Raw genomic sequence first — 19,742 nt, forward strand, 5'->3', positions numbered from 1 at the left:
GTTTATATCCTGCCACCCAACCCCAGAGAAGAGAACCTCAATTCTTTCCCAATAATTCTAGCCAGCCCCCCAAAAGACTCTTTTTGGATTCATTTTGGCTTAGTATCCTTCAGTGAACCAATCCAGTTGGAGGGATATGTGTTCAGCCACCCAGTATCCATTTCCTTTTCTTTGGTTACAAGGCACCCTATTTCATCAGGGCGGGGGGGGGGGGACTCATTGCACCCCCTGGGTGCCATCATACTGGGCTTGTGAACCCAAGTGCCCTGCTCCCCCAGTGAACAGTGGGCAGATTTCCAGCTGGGCCATTTGGGCTCCTTGGGTTTCCAGTCAGGCTCAGTGATGCAGACACAAACATGGCTGTAGCCATCTTGCTTCTGGGGGTCATATCCTGATGAGAATGGGGACTGTGACTAAGACCCTGGAGGTGCCCCAGTTCTGGTTCTTCCTATCACATCCCTCCATAACCTTTTTAACACTCTAAGTTAGTTGGAGAACAGTTCTGTCGCTTGCAACCAAAGATCTCTAACAGCTGGGTCCCACACTCTAGGTGTATATGTACACAGGGGGTGTAAACCCAGCCCCATCTAAACCACATGGACTGAGACAGGAGGCTCCCCAAAGTAAACATGGGGTGCCTTTGTACATGCTAAGCGGACACCCTGACAAAACCAGTTAAAATCTTTCAGGGATTCCCTTGCCTTCTAGATGAGGCATCTTTTACATGGCTTTCAAAGCCCAGTGTAGTGCTCACTTTGGCTCCAGTTGCTCCCCTCTTTCACTTATCACACACTCATCACTCACCCCACCGCACCCACCCCAAGCCATGCTAAACCACTAGAGGCCCTAGACCATCCATCTGGCTCCTCCACCCAGGTATATCTGGCTCTGAATTCTGAAGGGTACTAACTCTGACATTTTTGTGGCCAAAGGGGCGTTGACCCCCACCTCCTCAGCAGTCCCAGCCCACCAGGTCTAGAATCATCCCTGCCACAGTGCTGATCACACTAGGTCTTACCTGTTCCCATTTCTATCTCCCTACCAGAGAGAGCTCCAAACTGGCGGGGGCCTTGTCTACATCTGGGTCGCCAATTCCCACCATAGAGCTGGGTGGTTAGGTGACCTTAAGAAAGGCTTGTTGGGAAGTGAATTCTGGGAGTTTTCACTGCTAAGGAACTCACTGTGGCAAGAGCTTTGATGAGGTGAACTATAGCCAACGAGTTCCCTGGGTGCCTACCAGGGAAGGGGGATTGTGGGAGGTCCCTGGTGGGAGGTTGTGACCTACCTACAGGCAGATTGCTCCAGGGACCTACTGGTCCACCTGGCACCCACTCACCCTTGCACACCTTCTCAGGGTGGGCTTTGTCTTCTGCACAGACACTGAACTGCCCTCCCACCAAAACAGAGCAAACGTACCTTAGGCCCCAACCTTACACTTATGGGTAGGATCCAGCTTCATTTTCAGCTGGCTTCCTCACCATTCTGCAGCAGCCATTAACCAGCTGGAAGACCTTGGGCAAAGCCCTCTCCAGTTTCCCTCAAGAAGCAGCAGCACTCGTCCCACCTACTACCAAGAGCTGAGCCACCACCAGAGGCCCCTTCTGCTTAATCAGTGCTTAGAGCCTTCTGGCTGCCCTGGAGATAGCTATTAGCCTGGCACCCAGGACCCACTCTCCTAGGAGGCAAGAGTCCTGCCAGTGACCCAGGGGCTCAAAGAGGGGACTGGCCGCTTTTATGGATTCTCATAGCTGCCCTATGAGGTGATGGGTATCACACCCATCTTTCTAGACAAGAGAAGGGCCTATGCAAAGCTAGCTTGAAAAGCAGCCTGATGAGACTTGAACCCAGAACTGTCCAACTGCAAAGCTCATGTGGCCCCTGTGGCACTAGTACCTAGCCTAGAACAAACCCTTACTGTGGTTACAGAGCATCCTTGGGGGGCTGGGGGCATTGCATATGGACTATGGTGCAGCAACAGGTTTATGAAGTCTGGGACAGACTTGTCAACAGACTCTCATCCCTGTCTTTGCATAAATGGGATGCTATGGAATGTTGCCCCAATCCCTCTGTGCCCAGGTGAATAAGTCTCCTTTAAGGCCTGGCTCAAATATTTTCAGAGAACCCTCCCTGATGCCCTCATTGGCTGATCCCTACTGACCTCTGCCACAGCCTAACTCCCAGAATCACCACTGTCTCACCTCTACCCAGCCACATTTCCCGCTCCCAGGGCAGAGAGATGGCTCTAACATACCAGCCCTAGGCGGAGCACGCAACAGGTGTCCAGGTAAGACAGTGGGTAGATGTTTCTAACAGCAGCTTCCGCCTTGCTCCCCAGGCTGCTCCAAGCCCACAACTGGTGGCCAGACCACCTTGGCCTTGGAAGGGACCCTACCAGCTGAGTCTGCCTCTCTAATACAGGTAGCGCCAGACTCACACCCTAGTGGGAACCCAAGGCTTCTTCCCTTAGGCTTTATCCCATCTAGGAAATTGAGAACCCACTGGGTATGCCCAAAGGCCACCAAGGCCTGGCTGCCAGAGGCTACTCCAAGATCAGCTGGGGGTGGGGGGAGCGTGAGGGGGAGCGTTCAGGGCCTTGTTGGAAGGGCAGCCCCCACCACGCCCACCTCTGATCCCTTCCCACTTCCAGCAGGGCAAGGGAAGCAGGAAGACCCCTGGAACACCAGGAGCAAGAAAGAGGCAGGCAGGGCAGCTGGCCAGGTTTGTGCTCGACTGTATTCACTCAGAGACACGTGGCAGCTTACATTGGACAAAATGAGTAATAAAAATTGGCTTTAAATACGGAAAAACCAGGGCCCTATAATCCCATGCTATCCTAACACTGGGACCAGGATGGCCATCACAATCTGGGAAGGACCAGAACTGGGGCCTGGGGTGCAGGTACACACCGCAGCCTACCCACTTCACACACACGCACACACTTGCACTCACACACACACCCCACACGCACACACAGGGAGGGATGGATTATTGCTGGGCACATGTGTCTATTGTTAAGAGGGGAAGTCTGGAATGTTTCAGAGTTGACTAAGGACAACCTCCCCACTTCCCATGGCCTGGGCTGGGGCATTTCTGCAAGAGGTGTCTTCAGGACAGGGCCCAGCATATGAGGGACAAGGCGCCCTGGGAGCTGGAAGGCAGAGGCAGACCCATCTGGGATAGCCTGGGCAGTGGACTGATGGGTCCCAGGGTCAGCCCAGTCTCTGGTCACACTTTGGCACAGGCCTAGGGGATACAGAGGCCCCAGTCCAGCTTTGACAAGTGCTGATGAGGGACAGCATCAGACCCCAGAGGTGATAGCCCTGAGCCCGGGGCAGCAGAGGCAGGCATGAGTTTCACTCAGAGGTCAGCGGTGGCGAGCACAGTGCTGGGGGCTCAGGGGCCTTGCCTGACCCAGCCTCGGCCTGTCCGAGCTGGGCCCAAGGAGCCTTGAGTTTGGCAGTGGCCCTTCTGCCAGCTCCAGGGTAGGTCTTAAGAACGCTCCGGTTGCTATATACATTCGTACAAATACATAAATACAGAAAGCCCCGAGCTCCACGGACAAGAGCTGAAGGGACGCACCTTTGTCCCAGGGACAGCCCAGGCCTTGCCAAACTCAGCCAGACCAGGGGCTGAGGGGCAGAGGACACTGGGGACAGCTCCGGCTGTGTTCCCCAGGCCACAACTTGAGTGGACAATGGGGAAGACCACTGTGCAAAACTGTAAACAGCGCTCGGAGTAGCTGCTACCGCCAACCACCGGTAGGGGCCTCAGGCTGGGGGCTAGAGGCGGGTTGGGAGCTCGAGGCGGGTGGGGAGCTCTTCCTCACTGTCGCTGCAGTTCCCACAGCAATCCTGGAGGGATGGGGAAGACACGGAGGGAGAGAGGCAGAGCGAGTGCCATTAGCCACCAGTGCCATCACCCAGGCCGGCCCTGCCAGGAACTGCCTGGAGCCATGCTCTGGGGTGGGGGAATCCCCATGAGGGGCCTGGAACAGCAGCTCAGGCCAGACATGTGTGGACATCAGTGCAGAGGCTGCTCACAGCAGGCTGAAGTAAGAGGGTCCAGGTGGATCTCAGGCTCTGCCAGAGCAAGACCCTGTCCAGACCCTCTCCCCTGGAGCTGGTGGAAGCAGGGCATGGGGAGACAGATGGCTAAGCAAGGCTAGCAGCTTGAAGGTGCCAGGGTGCAGGGAATGAAGTAGTGGGGGGGGGGAGGGGGGAGCGGGCACCAGACTTCTTTCGCCCACATCTCGCCTCTGCCATGGAAGGGCTGCCCGTGGCTCCCCGAGGCTGGGCAGCAAGGCCAACCCACGGGGAGCCCACACTGCTCACCTCTGGAAAGAGAAAAGAGGCCGTGAGCCCAGCCAGGGATAGGGGACAGGCGGGAATAAGGCCAGAGACCCTGGGCACCCCTGGTATGGCTGGAGGATACCCACTCCCAGCACATGCGGGCACCGGCTCTGCCTCCCACCCACCGTCCCCTGGAGTCAAGCTGGGGGCCAAGATAGGACACTTCTGGGAGTTACCTGGCGGCTGAAGAGTCTCTGCAGCAGTCCTTTCTTGGGGGGTGCAGGTGGCTGGCCCTTCCAGTCCAGGTCTGGGGGAACTGAGCCATCTAGCCCAAAGACATTCAGCTCCTGGAAGCACTCGGTCTCCACCATCTGCCAAAGAACAGGGAGCTGTGAGAGCTGCCTCCAGGGCTGCTCCTCGGGGCCTCATCCTACCAGCTAGGCAGGCCCTTACCTCATTCTGCCAGGGGATGGGCACGCTGCCCGTGGCAAACTTCTGGTAGAAGTCTTGGTCAGTGGGCTCCAGCTCCACACCCTTAACTGTGGAGAACTGTTCGATGTCCAGAACATCCTTGCAGTAAATGGCCTGGGGCTGGTGGGGACAGAAGTAGCAGTCAGGAACTGCTATACATGTACGCACACATGCACACCTGCCCACCTACATGCATATGGGCAGCTCAGCCCTGAAAATCACTCCAGCCCTGGCCTGGTTATGCCTGGACCCTTGCAGCCCTCTCTGGTTTGGAGTCAGAAACTAGATACTCCATGCCCTTCCGAAGTATGGCAGTCCCTTCTCTTTGAGGCCATTTCCCTCTATAAACTAGGAATCATTACTCCTCACTGCTTTCAACTGATAAGGCTGTGTAAAAGCCATGCCTTTTCCAGTTGATGGTAGCTGACCTGCTGCAGCCAACCAGCCCCCACAGTGCCTTGGGGAATCAGCGACAGGTGCCCCCCCACCTGTACACGGCTGTCTGGGGGTACACCTGGTGGCGTGTGTGCAGGCAGAATCTTAGCTGATCCTTTCAGCTGAGCGTCCCCATGCAGGACCTGGAGCTATCGATAGGCCCTCTGTCCCACGATGTCCAATGGCCTGCTCCATCCCCTCAAGCTTCATGGCCAACCAGAGGATTAGAACAGTCTTCCCAACTCCCCACACCCCTGGGGCTCCTGCTGGGAGCTCACCTCACTCCAGAAGGCCACTGTCTTTTTCATCTTTATATTATTTTCTAAGTCCTATTATTAAGAATGTCAATTAAGGGGTGCCTGGGTGGCTCAGTTGGTTGAGTGTCAGACTTCGGCTCAGGTCATGATCTCACGGTTTGTGGGCTTGAGCCCCGTGTCGGGCTCTGTGCTGACAGCTCAGAGCCTGGAGCCTGCTTCGGATTCTGTGTCTCCCTCTCTCTCTGTCCCTCCCCTGCTCATGCTCTGTCTCTCTCTCTCTCAAAAATAAACATTCAAAAAAAAATTTTTTTTTAAAAGAATGTCAATTGAAACAACATAATGTGGGGCACCTGGGCAGCTCAGTTGGTTAAGCATCTGACTTCAGCTCAGGTCATGGTCTCACCGTTGGTGAGCTTGAGCCCCGCCTCAAACTCTGTGTTGATAGTGCAGAGCCTATGTGGGATTCTCTCTTTCCCCCTCTCTCTCTGCCCCTCACTCACTCACACCCTCTCTCTCTCAAAAATAAATAAATAAAAACAAACAAAACAAACAAAAAACCCAACAACATCATAATGTAAAATGGTGCAGCTGCTTTAGAAAACAATCTGGCAGTTCCCCAAAAGGTTAAATGTAATGTTATCATATTAGCCAGCGATTCCACTCCTAAGTATATATCAAAGAGAAATGAAAACAAACGTCCTCACCAAAACTTGCATGTGAATGTTCATAGCAAAATTATTCATAATAGCCCAAAGTGGAAAGAACCCTAATGCCCATCAACTGATGAATAAACAAGATATGGCCTACTCATAGAATGGAATGTTATTCAGTGGTAAAAAAGGAACAAAACTACTGATATAGGCTACATCACCTGTATGAACCTTGAAAATATGCTAAGTGAAAGAAGTCAGTCACCAAGGACCACATATCATATAACACCATTTGCATGAAATTTCCACAACAGGTAAATATGTAGAGACAGAAAATAGATTAGTGGTTGCCAGGGCCACAGGGAGAGGAAAATGGGGAATGACTGCTAGTAGGCATGGGGTTTTTGTTGGGGGGGGAAAGGGGTGATGAAAATGTTCTAAGATGGATTATGGTGATGGCTGCCCAACTCTCAGTATGCTAACAGCCATTTAATTATATACTTTAAATGAACAAATTACAAGATATGTGAATCAAATCTCAATTAATCTATTAGAAATGATATCGTCATCAAACTTGCTCCTCATCTGTTGTTTCTAAAGAGCTGAATTCCAGGGCAATGATTTTCTAACTCTGAATAAAAGACCCAGGTGTGGTGGGATGACTTCCAGGTTAAATGAGATGATGTGCACCAGAAGCGGGAAGCAGGAGCAAACTCGAGTGGCGGGGCCAGACCTGAGGCAGGCTGCTCTCAGTTAAATCACTCACAGCAAGGCCCACACCCCAGGGTCTGTGAGGCCCACAAAACACAATCCTTCACAAGCTGCAGCCCCCTAGTTGGACTCTGGCTTCTACTCACCCCCTCTAGGCCCACCCCCACACCTCACATGTCTGTTCAACATTCCCCAAAGGCCCCCCTGTCACACTTAGAATTAAGACTGCACAGGAGCGCCTGGGTGGCTCAGTCGGTTAAGCATCCGACTTTGGCCCAGGTTATGATCTCATGGGTCATGAGTTCAAGCCCTGGGTCAGGCTCTGTGCCAACAGCTTAGAGCCTGGAGCCTGCTTCGGATTCTGTGTCTCCCTCTCTCTCTGACCCTCCCCAGCTCATGCTCACACTCTGTCTCTGTCAAAAATCAATAAACTTAATAAAAAAAAAAATAAAATAAAAAAAAAAAAAGACTGCACGCCTCTCCCAGCCCATGCTCACTCCAGCCACACTGGCCTCATCACTGTTCTCTCTCTTGAGGCTGCTCCTTCTCCCTGAAATACTCATACTTCAAAACTTGGCATGGCTCTCTCCTTCACATATTTCAGGCTTCTGCTTAACCATCAGCACCTCAGAGACCACCCTGTCTAAAAATACTCCCACTCGTAATCATTCCTTATTGTCTTCTTAGCCTGATTTATTTTTTTTCTGTTGCACTTCACACTACCTGATATTCCTTTTCATTTACTGCTTTATTTTGACATGCTCCCCACTACAACATGAAGGCAGAACTGGGTCCTGTTGACCTCATGATCTCTGAGGTCTGGCACATATGGGCATTCAGAAATTTGGAATAAACGATCACCAGTGTGGCTGACAGTCATCGATCCGGCCTTCCCAATCACGTTCCTGACTCCCCAGTGTTCCTGGTGAACTGTCAGTCAGAGGACCCAGTCCTCTTACATAAGGGAGCAGGGCAAGTACATAACCTAATCTTGGCCAATCACAACCTTCCTTGTGACTTTATACAGAGAAGTCTGAATTCAGCAGGAAGAGGATCAACAGGTTGAAGCACAGCCAAGAGATGAAGTCTTGGCAACACTGCATGAAGCCCTGATGTTGGCCCTACTCTGGGGCTCTCTAGCCAAATGAACCAATAAGCTCCTTGTTGGACATAATTAAGTTTCAGATGGATTTCTGCCCCTTGGAATATGATGATTCAAGGATGTTTCTGCCCACAGAATGCCTGACCCACTGAGATGCTCAGTAAATGGGTAGGACTCTACAAGGGAGAGGTCAGCACTACCAGGTATAGTGGGCAGCCAATATTCAGCCAGTCCAATAGCCCTTACCCCCGCTGGCAATGGCGTCTTGGTTTTCCTTTGGGAAACTAACCTCCCTGGCTGGCAGTGGTTCAGGTGGGCAAGTGATCCAACCGTGATCACTGCCGGGCTTCTGAGCAATCTGTGGCAATAAGCACTAGCCTTAGGGTTACTTTTTTTCCCCCTTTCAGGACTTCTTTTGAAGTAATTGGGCAAGAGGTATACATTCTGTCTACCGGGCTGGCTGAGCTAGTAGGATGTGGACCTGAACTGCTGGTCCACTACTGCTGCACCCTAGCAAGAGTAGTCAGAGAATAAAGACTGCACACTGGCCTGTACAGTGGAGAGAGAAAGGAAGACAGAATTTCTACAGTGTTGTTGCAGCCCCAGATCCAGGTATGCCAAAAGCTCTATCTGTCCTGGGGCTTTTCATTTGTGTGAGTTCAATGAATTGTCTTGTTGGCCAACCCATCTGAGTTGCACTTTCTGACACTTGCACTGAAGGTGGCCTGACCACTGCTCTAAGAACCCCGGGCCTGAGTCCCCACCCAGGCTTGGCCCTATCCTCAGGAGTGGACAGCACTCACATCAGGTTTGAAGGGTGGCTCCAGCATGCCAGCTCCCAGCCGCTTAAAGTTCAGCTTTTTGAAGAGGGGGTGTTCCTTTACTTCACGGGCACCACCTCCACGACACCCTAGGCGCCCAGCAGGGTCCTTGCACAGGAGCTGTGGCAGGGTAGGGGCAGTCAGAGGGACCTGGGAGAGGTGCCTGGTGCCCCCAGCTCCAGCCCGTCAGCTTCCTGCTGGCTTGCCATACCTGGGAGCAGAGCGAGCGGGCCTGAGGGGAAAAGCGCTCTGAGTATTCTTCAGGCACCTCCTTCACCAACCGTTCCACCTCCTCTCGCTTGATTTTCTTTTTCCTCTGCTGGAAGGGTGACTGGCCGGCAATCATCTCATATAGAAGGCAGCCTAGTGCCCACCAGTCTGGGCTGAATGTGTACCGTTCGTTCTTTACCACCTCCGGAGCTGGGTAGGGTGGAACAGAAGTTAGGGCTAGACAGGAGGCAGGAACCAAGCCCTGGGGCCCTGGGAGTGCCCAGCACAGTGGGGCATCAGCTCAAATATCTGCCCGCCAGGCAGGCACTACCAGCAGCCTGGTGGGGACCTCAGCAAGTAGGACAGCACATGCCCCATCAAAGAGAGCACTGTGGCCCTGTAGGAGGCCAGGTCTTCTGATTTTTCAAGAGAAGTCAGAAATCCATATTTTTAATGGGAAGCTGTCTGGCGTATCAAATGTTGGCAACCAATTCAAATTGTTTCATTCTTTACCATGTTTATTTATTTTGAAAGAAGGAGACAGAGCATGAGCACGGGAGGGGCAGAGAGAGAGGGAGAGAATCCCAAGCAGGCTCCACACTGGCAGCACAGAGTCTGATATGGGGCTTGAACCCACGAACTGTGAGATCATGACCAAGAGTCAGATGCTTAACTGACTGAGCCACTCAGGCAGCCCTCAAATTGTTTTAAAAACAATTTGATTTAAGTACAAATGTAGGCCACATTAGGCCTGTGTGGTTACCAGTTTGCAAGCTCTGGATTTAATACCAGAGAGAAGAAACAAGAAAGAAACTCCTCTACTGCATACCTACTGCCTGCCAGGGTGGGCACATGGGATTTTTGCCTCTCCTACCACTTTTTATCTAAAGGCAACTCTGGGAGCCAGTATGATTGCTTTATGGTTGGGCAAAGTGAGCATAGGAGCAGCAGTATGTGGTCCAAGGACACAGAACAAGAGGTGGGGCCTGTAATTGGGGCTCTATTTGCTGTGTCACATAATCTCCAAAGGGAATACTAGGGCCACATCTTGGCCCATACCACAGATGGGCATTCCCTCCCTGAATCTGGGTAGATCAGGGGAGGGGAGGACTTCTCAACCTTCTCATCTTTCTCTGGTAGCCACCTGCAGGCCTAGCCAATAGTAGGAGCTCAGTAAGTATTTGGTGAATGAATGAATGATGTAGATTTGCAGGTGTGTGGGTTCCTGGCTGAGTCCTGGTCTCTTAATTTCTAAGATAGGGATATCAGTTCTATTCCCTGAGACACAGAAGACTTCCACAGAAGTGGTGGGACCCAGCCCAGGACAGCAAGAGGACCCAGGAGGCAGGGGGGCCAGGGTGGAGGAAGACTCACCCATGTAGCCCACAGTGCCCACACGACCCTTGATGGTCTGGCCTTCTGGCACGTGCACAGCTAGCCCCAGGTCGGAGATGCGGATGTGACCTGAATGTGGGTGGACAAGTTGGGGGGGCACATTGAACAGGTGGGCCAGACCCTGCCCCACTCCACTGCACTCCACCTCTGTGCACCCCGTACCCACCATGGTCATCCAACAGGATGTTCTCTGGCTTCAGGTCCCTGTGGGGAGAGAAGGGCAGGGTCAGATGTTGTTCAGTTTGCCAAGGAGCCAAACGGCACGCCACCCCCTCCTAGCTCACTTGTCTCCTGGGATGGAATGTGCAGCAAGGTGCAGGAGCCATTTATTGCCAGGGTGAGAGATAGCCCTGCCCTCACTCACAGCAGCTCTGACTTGAGGGGGCAGCTGAAGGATCTACCCAGCCAGGATTCCTTCCTGGGAATCCCCAGGCAAGTGGAGAACAGCTCCCATCCGGGGGAATAGCACCAGTAGCCTTACTCACCACTAGTGTTAACAGGGTCCCACCCTCACCCCACTTTGGTGGCTGACTCTACCTTTCCTGTCAAATGGGGCTACTCATCTGTCCCCCTCATGGGGCTGTTGTGAGGTTCAAATGAAATCACTGCCGGTAACAATAGGCAGAGCTCCCCGCTACCAAGCCCTGCATGCCAGGCTCTGTGCACTTTACTGAAGGGAGCTGACTGGCCCAGGGTTATACAGAGACGGGTGATGACACCAGCATTCACATGAGTGAGCCAGACCCAGAGGCTCTCAAGTCTGCGCGGCATGGGCAAGCGTGGAGCCCCAAGCCCAGGCTCAGTAGGGCTCAAACCGGCTCATGCCCGCAACAGGCCCAGCACACCAACATCCTTCTGCAGCCTCCACCCATGCCCAGCTGCAGCCCCTGGCGGGGAGAGCCGAAGCCCAGGACCTGTACACGATGCGCTCCCGGTGCAGGTCCTCCAGGCCGCAGCAGATCTCCGCGGCATAGAAGACAGCCCGCTCCTCGGGGAAGCCAGCCTGGCCCATGTGGTAGATGTGGAACTTGAGGTCGCCTCCGTTCATCAGTGTCAGCACCAGGCACAGCGCGTCCTTGGTCTCATAGGCATAGGCCAAGCTCACCTGTGGCCGAGGGGACCCGAGCCCTCAAGCAGGGGCCATGGGCCACCCAGTGGCAGGGCTGGCACCAGCCGCCCAAAAAATCCTTCTCAGTGGCACTCCTTGGGGCCCAGCCTGCTCCCCAGGCCTGGTGTCAACACCCCAAACCGACCCTTCCCAGGCATCTCTGAGGGTGGGGACAGGGCAGCACAGAAAGGGACCTAGCCTGGTAAATGAGAAGGGCAGGGCAAGTGCATGGCCAGGGTGAAGGGAGGGGTCTCCTGTCTGTACTTACTACAAACCTACTGTTCACTTTCTCCAGGATCTGCTTTTCATTGAGTGCCATGGCCTCCCCTTTCCGCTTCTTGATACGCTTCTTTTCCAGCTTCTTGCAAGCGTACATCTTGCCTGTTGCCCGCACCTGGCAGGCACACACCTGTAGCCAAGGTAGATGGGCAAATAGGGACCAGCTGTGTTCTTCCTGGGGCTATAGGAGCTCAAGGAGGGGGGGTGCTGGTCCAGGGCCTACCATACCCCTCCTCCCCACTCCATCAGGGGCTCTGGCCTGGCCACTTACCTCACCAAAGCCGCCTTTGCCCAGGACTCGATACTGCCTGAAGGTGTTTTTGGTCACTGGCTGCCTGTAGGCAAGGGATTTCGGAGCAAACACTGGCTGAGCAGGGGCCCAAGGCCCGTAAGAGCCCTAGCAACTTGGCCTACCGTGGGCCAGCCTTCAGGGAGCTCACCTTTCCAGCCACTTCCACTGTAGGAAACGGTTGAAGTAGATGCTGTCGAGGTAGTCGGCAAAAGGGGCCATGCTCAGGTACTCATGGGTCAGCCTGTTGAGAGGGCCCAGCCCACCAGTCAGCCCCCGACACCCCAGGTTCTTGGCTGGATGGGACGGGACCCCCTGTTATATGCATTCTCGGCCTAAAGGGCAGCCTCATTGGCCAACCCTCTTACTAACCCAACTAAGCAGGAGACATTCATCTGTGCCAAAGCTGAAGATTCTATAGAGAGGGAAGGCAACCTGCCCAAGCTCACACAGCAAGCGCAGGGCCAGGGTGAGAGGCTGAGCTCCCTCACCAGCTACTGAGCTGTTCACAGCCTTCCAGGGCCCACGGAAGCCCCCTCCTCAGGACACAATTCCAGGCCAATGGGCAGGGAGAGGCTTACCGGGTGAGCTCCTGGAAGAGGTCTTTGCAGGGCCCCTGCTCCAACCGCTGGGAGCAATTAGTCACCAGCTGCCGGGGGACCTCAGGGATGAGGTCAGGACCCTGGAGATAGGCAATAAACAGGTCAGTGCAGGGGGCTCCCTTCGCCAGCTGCCTACACCCAGGGCAGAGATGGCCAACATTCTGGACCTGCGCTAGGAGCAGCTGTAGGCTAGTGGTGTGCCAGCCGGCCCAGCTGCTGAACTCAGTTCCACTGCTACCCTTGAGGCAGGGTGAAGCAGAGCCACTGGCAGGCTGCCTGGCCCACCCTCCTGGGCTCCACGCCCGTGGTCTGCCTGGTGAACCGGGAGACGCTCCAGGGCACTCTCTGCCCAGGCTGTGGTCATTCCTCTCCTCATCACTGAGCTCTGCCCGCTGCCGTCATCTCTCCATCCTTGCTCACTCACCGTGTGGCTCAGAAAATTCTGCATTAGCCGCCGCCCACAAGCCTTCCGCTTCTCATCAGGGGTCACTTCATATTCAGCCTGCAGGGTGGGAGGCAGAGAAGCTTGGGGCCTGGGCAGAACAACAGGTGTGGGGAAATGGGACACACTTGACCTAGGGACCTCTGCCCACCCTCGGGGCTGGGCTGGGCTGCACTCACCACTCCATCCAAGAAGGCTATGCAGCGGGTCAGCTCAGGCCTCGTGGCGCAGAACTCTCGAAACAGCAGGCGCCCAATGGGCTGCCGCTCACACAGGCTGTGGTAGTCACGCTCTGCAAGCAGGGGTAGAAGCTACTGGGTTCCCACACCTGGAGCCTGCTGGCAGGGCACTCCTATCCATACTGCCAAGCCCTGGCCCCAACAGTAGCTTCTGGCCCTGCAGTATGGAAGCCACTACCTCCTTTAGAACTGTCACCCCAACACTGAGGTGGGCACTACTATTATTTCCAACACAGTTTGGGACTCTGAGGCCCAGAGAAACTAAGCAATTAACTCAGGGTCACACAGCTTGATGTATGGCTCCAAAGCTGGGCCCTTACCTCCCACTGCTATCTCCTGGTTCACACCACCTACATACATCACAGTGCTGGGCTTGGGTGTGGTTGTGAGGTTCCGGCCTGGCCCAGGCTAGGCCCAAACCTGTTGCTTGCCCGGCGAAAGTGCAAGAGGAAGCTGTGGCTTCCGGCAAGCTCGAGGCTAAGCCTCCTTCCCAGGCGGTGGAAGCAGCTATGGTATACTCCTTGCCCACGTGCAGGCTGTCAGAGGGGCCTAGGCAACCTTGGGGGTTGTGCAGACCTGGGGCCTCAGCCAAGATAAGCAGGAACTGGCGTCCTGACCCCTCTTCTGGTCAAGGTTTTGATGCCCCCCCACCTGCCACTCACCCTGCTTGGGACAGGGTTATGCTAAGCACGGGCTTGGGGCTCCTCATGCAATCAATCTGTGGGCTGACTCCAGCCTCCACCGTACCCTCTGTCCCTCAAACCCCAGACATGACTCTCCTTTCCTCTGCTTCTCTCAGACTGCCCCAAATCTGACCCTGCCCTACACCCCCACCCTCCCACCTACCCCAAACACCCCTTGCTGTCCTGTTTGTACTATGTTCTCCACCCATCTCAGGCCCAGGAACCGAAACTGGGTTGGGTGTTGCAGCCTCAGTCTTCCTGCTCCCCAGACCCCCCCCCACCCCCCGCCAACCCTGCCCCTCTGCCTCGGGGTGAGGTCTCAGGGGAGGCTCCCCCAGAACACCCAGGCCTCACCGAGGCTGAGCCGCAGCTCTTCACACTGGCTGATGTGGGGGAACTGCAGCATCTGTCTCCATTTCTTGCTTTTGCCCTTGCGATTCCCACCACCACCTGTGGGAACAAACAGGTGCTGGATCTCAAGTCCCGCTGCCACCATGCTTCCCCTGGCCGCTCAGTGCAGCCCAGAGACCTGGCCTTCTGGGCTCAGCCCAGGCACAGCACACTCTAGGAGGCACCTCAGGCCTTCATTCCACACATTTCAGCATGCCCTCACTGGGCTCTAGGACACACCGTCCCCTGGGCCCCTATGCTAGGGGTTCCTGAGCTCCTGGGCTGGAAGATCCAACAGGGGTGATAAGGACAGGTCACCGGGTGATGGTGGGTTTCCAGGAAACCTTAGCTGCTTTCTGGCAGGTAGGAGTTTCCCGGGTGAAGAAAGCAGAGGACATGACAGCAGTGGGAACTATGTAAGTCAAGGCACAGAAGGGAGAGATTCTAGGACATGTGGGACATGCCTCAGAGATGCCAGGGGCAGAGGGCAGCCTGGGTCACCAGGAAGGCTTCAGGCCCCTATACCTGGCCCTGAATCAGAGCTACCAGAGACTCAAACAAGGTGGTGGCTGCAGGGCTGGCACTCAGGATGCCCACTCCAGTACACAAGGGGTTCTGTGGCCCTGATACCTGCCTCATTTCACCTAGCTGACACCCTATCTGTAGCTGCTAAGACCAGGGTAGCAGCTCAAATGCCTACAGAGCCAGATAGGTAGGTAAAATGTAGGCCAGATGGGAGACAACAGGGAATGGTGGGGAGTGTGGTGAACTGGACTGGGCATGCCCCTTCCTCCAGGCAGGAATACGGACTCGGCGTGGCCAGCTCTTCTCACCTTTTAGCTGAGACTCCGGACATTATGTGAAATACTGGTTCCTATTTTTTGTAAAAACAAATTGCAGCTAAATAAATTAAACATGTTAGAGAGCTAGCCAGATGTGGCCCATGGGCCACGAGGTTGAAAATAGAAGAGCCTGAGTCTTGGAGCCCCACAGACATAGGTTTGAATCTCCCAATTCGTACTTCAGGCCTGTCACTTGCCCTCTATGAGCCTCAACTTCTCCATACTTACTTCAGATCCAAAGCTACCTCCAGAGGTTTTGTCAGACTGGGAGAGTCTGTGTCCAGTACCCAGTAGGGCTGTGGCAAGAGGTGGCCCTCAGCTCCAACAACTCATGGCAACCTCAGGCAGCCACTTTTTCCCTGCCTGGCCTCAGTTTCCCCTCTGCTTTACCCAGCCTTGTTTTCATCTGCCCTGGCTGAAGAAGGCAGGTGGCACAAGGGAAGGGGCTGCTCAAGGGAAGGGGCAGAGTTGGGTCCCTCAATGGGTTCTGTGACCTAAGCAGTCGGAAGGAGGAAATGTTGCAGGGCACCCATTGGGAAACCTGCTAGCAGCTCTCCTGCGGCCTGCACCCAGCATACTCCACAGCCATTGCTCCATTCTGAATGAGCAACAGACCCCCACCCCCAACCCGGGGCAAGGCCTCGCCAGAAGGGGAACTCCTCCCCCACCCCCACAGGTCCTTCACCCAACCCTCTATCCGCTGGCCTCCCCCCACCAGTTACTTCCTCCTCCCCCTCCTCCCAGCCACATCAAGGCAGTAGCAAGAGTCACATGCAAATATCCTGTCCTGGAACTGCCACCAGAGTCAGTGGGGCTCCTCCCCAACCTAGCCTGGCCCCCTCCCTATGCCTCTGGGGGCCTGGGAAAGGATGGAGGACTAAAGAAGGGCTCACACCCCCAATGCTGCGCCACTTCATTCTCACAGCAATTCTGTCAGACTAGGCATAACCTCACGAGGAAACTGAAGCCTTGAAATGAGGAATCAATTAGTCCAAGATTACAAAGCCTGAAGGTGCCAGAGGCAGGATTCAAACCCAGCTCCCTAGGACTACAACCCACACTCCTTTCCCACCCCAAACAGGCCATGCCAGCCATCTATTAGGTGTCAACTGAATACATACACCAAGGGTTCCCAAACCACTTAGGGCCTCATATCCCTTGGGAAGCTGGAAAAGGCCAGGCCCTAAGCTGTCAGCCAGCTAATGAAGGGATTCCAGTGGAGCCAGTCTATGGGCCAGGGTTTAGGACTCAATGACAACAGGGATTTCTTTAAGTTTGTATGTCCTGTCCCCAACTATTCCACAAAAAGGGTTACTAAAGTTTAGAGAGAAGAGACTTATTTAGAGCATGCAGGTGGGAGGGGCAGAACCAGGTTGGGGTAAGTGTTCTCCAGGGGAGGCATCAGTCCAGGTCTGGCCATACCACATTATGCCTCACCCATGGCCTGAAGAAGGCCGTCAGGAGGTGCCACACTCTCCAGCCAGGCAAAGCAGTGCTCTCAGCAGGCCGGAGGCCTGAACTGGCTACAGCCCTAGAGAGGGAGGCCTGGCCAGGCTCTCCCCACCCCTCCTCCCTAGCTGACTAGATGACGAGGCAGAACAGAATCGGCAGATGCCCCCAGAGGCTAGGAGGAAGGCCTAGCCCTGAGACTAGATAAGGGACAGGAGATAAAAAAAAAAAAGGCTCTGGGCACTAAGGACCCAGCCTGCCATGCCTATTTCCAGGCAGCATCTCCCAGGGAGCAACACACACTGGGCAGGCAGGGGGGTACCAGATGCTGTGCCATTTGGGGGCTTGTCTGGGCTTCCTACACACTGTATTGGAGGCATCCTGTGTCTAGGCCTGGGTCAACCACAGTCTCACCGTATGACTTGGGGGCTAATCCCTGGTCTGAACCTCAGTTTCCCACCTGTAAAATGGAGCAGAAAAGTGAAACAGATGACTCTTTCAGCCTGGAAGCCCAGCAAAGAGTGGAAAATAACCATGTCATGACCTCCCTGCTCTAGAGGTCCAAAAAGAAGGGTCTTGTTCACTGCTCGTCCCCAGCACCCAAGACAGGACAGGGCACATAATAGAAGAGGTGTTCTGTGATTGTGTTACTGAAGTGGACAATGACAGGTGAGGGCCAGATTGATCACAAGGCAGTGAGGACCAAGTCTGGTCCTCTGTGTCCCCCATGACCCTCAGAGGCCAGGTGCCTAGTATCACTCGGGATGGGAGTCATGAGAAGCTCAGTACACACTCACCAGACTTGATCCCTCTGCCAGGCCTTGCACTTACAGTCCTGCCAGCCCCACATGCTCTCTTCCTTCAAAGCTCAGCTCCCGCTTATTTCTGTGCCCATTTGGCCCTCTACACCGTGGGCTTTCTGAGGGCAAAATTCATGACCCATTCACCTCTGTACCCAGTGTCCTGAGGCACGAGACAAGTGGCAATCATGTTGGTAGCATATGTGACCAGCCGTTTCCCCAAACCGAGTGAGCTGTGCTACTGCGGTGGCTCCGTTCATTCATTCTTCAAACCTTTATCCTGCACCAACTTTGTGCGGGTCCAGGCTGGGCGCCAGGGTCTGGGCCTGAGGCACGTGGGGTAGGCTACCCTTTCTTGGGGCATCTTCTCACCTATCACCTGGGGGAGGCCTCAGAGAGTCTCTCCAAGGACCCAGGTCCCACCCTTCCCTCTTCCTTCCTCTCTCTTTCCCTCACCCCCCCCCACCCCCCCGCCGCGAGGGCGGTGGCCTGACCCCCGCCCCTTCCTGGGCCCCGGCACCCGGGGCAGGTGCAGAGGACGACCGGCCGGAAGGGCTCGCGTATGCGCGGGGTGCGGGGCGCGGAGCGCGCTGCCCTAGGGGATCTGGCGGCTGGGGCGCCAGCCGAGCTCAGAGGCCGCGCGCCCGCGTACCCCGCACCCGGCCGCCCTCTCGGCCGCCTCACCTTCCCGGGCCTTGAGTAGCACCGTGTTCGCTACGATGTTCTCGAGCTCCATGGGCTGCGGCGCCGCCGGGCCCGCCGGGCCGAGCCGCCGGCCGGGATCACTCGCGGGAGCCGGGGCCGGATGGCGATCGGCGCGGCTCGGCTCGCAGTGACCGCGCCGCGGCCTCCCGGGCCTCCCCGGCCGCCGCCGCCCGCCGCGAACACTCCGCCCCCTCCCGGGGGCCACCCGGGCGCCGGCCCGCCCCGCCCCGCCTTCTGTTTACTTTACGAGGCCAATAACCCGGCGGGCGCTCCCCGCGCCGTCTTCCCATTAGACAGCCTCTTCGTCATCCCCCGCCTTCCGCGCCAGGGATTCGCTCAAAGGAGCAGGGAGGCGGGACTTTATACGTCACCTCTTCCTGGTTGGTCCGAGGTTGGGTTCAGCCCCTAGGTTCGAATTTCTGGACCTTCGTAGGGTAGCGAACTGCCAATTAGGGCCGAGCCCTCCGCGGGGACAACAGAGGTGGGTCCTCTTGGTCACGCCCTGAAATCTTGGAGTTTTATTGGATAAAATAAACGTCAATCATCCTCAGCACTGAACCCTGATTGGACCACCAAATAGGGGTGTGGCCCGGGTCCCTCTAACTAGTCTTGACTTTTCTAGGGTTTGTAGGGGATGCATTTGCTATCTTGGGCCTCCTGCGGGCTGACTGTAAGCTGTTTTGGGCCATGTGTCCAGCCATATTTCTTTGGGTTGGCCCATTCTGGAGAGCGCACTTCGGAAGCGGGGAGAAGTCCAAAAAAGACTGGCGTCCTCCCTAGCGGCTCCCCAGCCTTCGGCCCCCGCCCCACCCCCGCAGCCGGATGTTGTGATTTCTCTCCACCCACACGGCCTCGCCCGCCCTCGGCCTCTGCTGCCTTATAAGGCAGCGCTACCACCCCGAGACGTTTGGATGAACACACACCCATTATACAGGTGGGGAACAGGAGTGCCAGAAGTCCAGTGGCTGACTCTACGCCAAAGGCCAGGAAGAAAACGAGGCTGATATCCCACTCCTGCTTTACACACCAGAAAAGGGAGGCTTGTCCAAACTGAGAAAGTAGTGAGAGTAAGGCAGAGCCGAATTCAGCTAGGCTTCTCTGATCCCTATCCATTCATTCATCCAAAAATACAGAGCACCCGTTTTGTGCTAGGCATTGAGCCAGGTGCTGGGAAATACAGTGGTATTAGCAAGATAGCCAAGCTCTCTGCTTACGTGCTAGAAGGGGGGTAAAGGTTAATCCTATAAGTAATCAAATAAATATGATGGTCTCAGAGAGTAATTGACTGTTGAGACGCGGGCACCTGGGTGGCTCAGCCAGTTAAGCGTCCAACTCTTGGTTTCAGTTTAGCTCATGATCTCACGGTTCATGGGTTTGAGCCCCACATCAGGCTTCATGCTGACAGTGCAGAGCCTGTGTGGGAGTCTGCCCTTCCCCTACTTGCTCTTTCTCTCAAAAATAAATAAAACTTGGGGCGCCTGGGTGGCGCAGTCGGTTAAGCGTCCGACTTCAGCCAGGTCACGATCTCGCGGTCCGGGAGTTCGAGCCCCGCGTCAGGCTCTGGGCTGATGGC

The 19,742-nt window shown here is 55.2% G+C and overlaps 1 protein-coding gene across 2 annotated transcripts; it reads right to left on the reverse strand.

The window, feature by feature from the left end:
- Positions 1-2,715: 2,715 nt before the first annotated feature.
- GRK6 (G protein-coupled receptor kinase 6) lies at positions 2,716-18,365 on the reverse strand. 2 transcript variants are annotated; one of them, XM_045447060.1, is made up of 16 exons: positions 18,149-18,365; positions 14,338-14,433; positions 13,241-13,353; positions 13,044-13,121; positions 12,599-12,699; positions 12,169-12,261; positions 12,000-12,063; positions 11,718-11,858; positions 11,256-11,446; positions 10,508-10,545; positions 10,321-10,410; positions 8,948-9,156; positions 8,719-8,856; positions 4,743-4,880; positions 4,526-4,660; positions 2,716-3,851 (listed from the first exon to the last, which is right to left on the reverse strand). In XM_045447060.1, the coding sequence occupies exons 1-16, from the start codon at positions 18,198-18,200 to the stop codon at positions 3,780-3,782; spliced, it is 1,749 nt and encodes a 582-aa protein (XP_045303016.1). In that variant the 5' UTR covers positions 18,201-18,365; the 3' UTR covers positions 2,716-3,779. The 2 variants fall into 2 exon arrangements, with proteins under 2 accessions (XP_045303016.1, XP_045303025.1); XM_045447069.1 differs by having other exon boundaries at positions 2,716-4,333; positions 18,149-18,363.
- Positions 18,366-19,742: the final 1,377 nt, after the last annotated feature.

Source organism: Leopardus geoffroyi, chromosome A1 (assembly GCF_018350155.1).
Source record: "Leopardus geoffroyi isolate Oge1 chromosome A1, O.geoffroyi_Oge1_pat1.0, whole genome shotgun sequence".
NCBI classification, from domain to species: Eukaryota; Metazoa; Chordata; class Mammalia; order Carnivora; family Felidae; genus Leopardus; species Leopardus geoffroyi.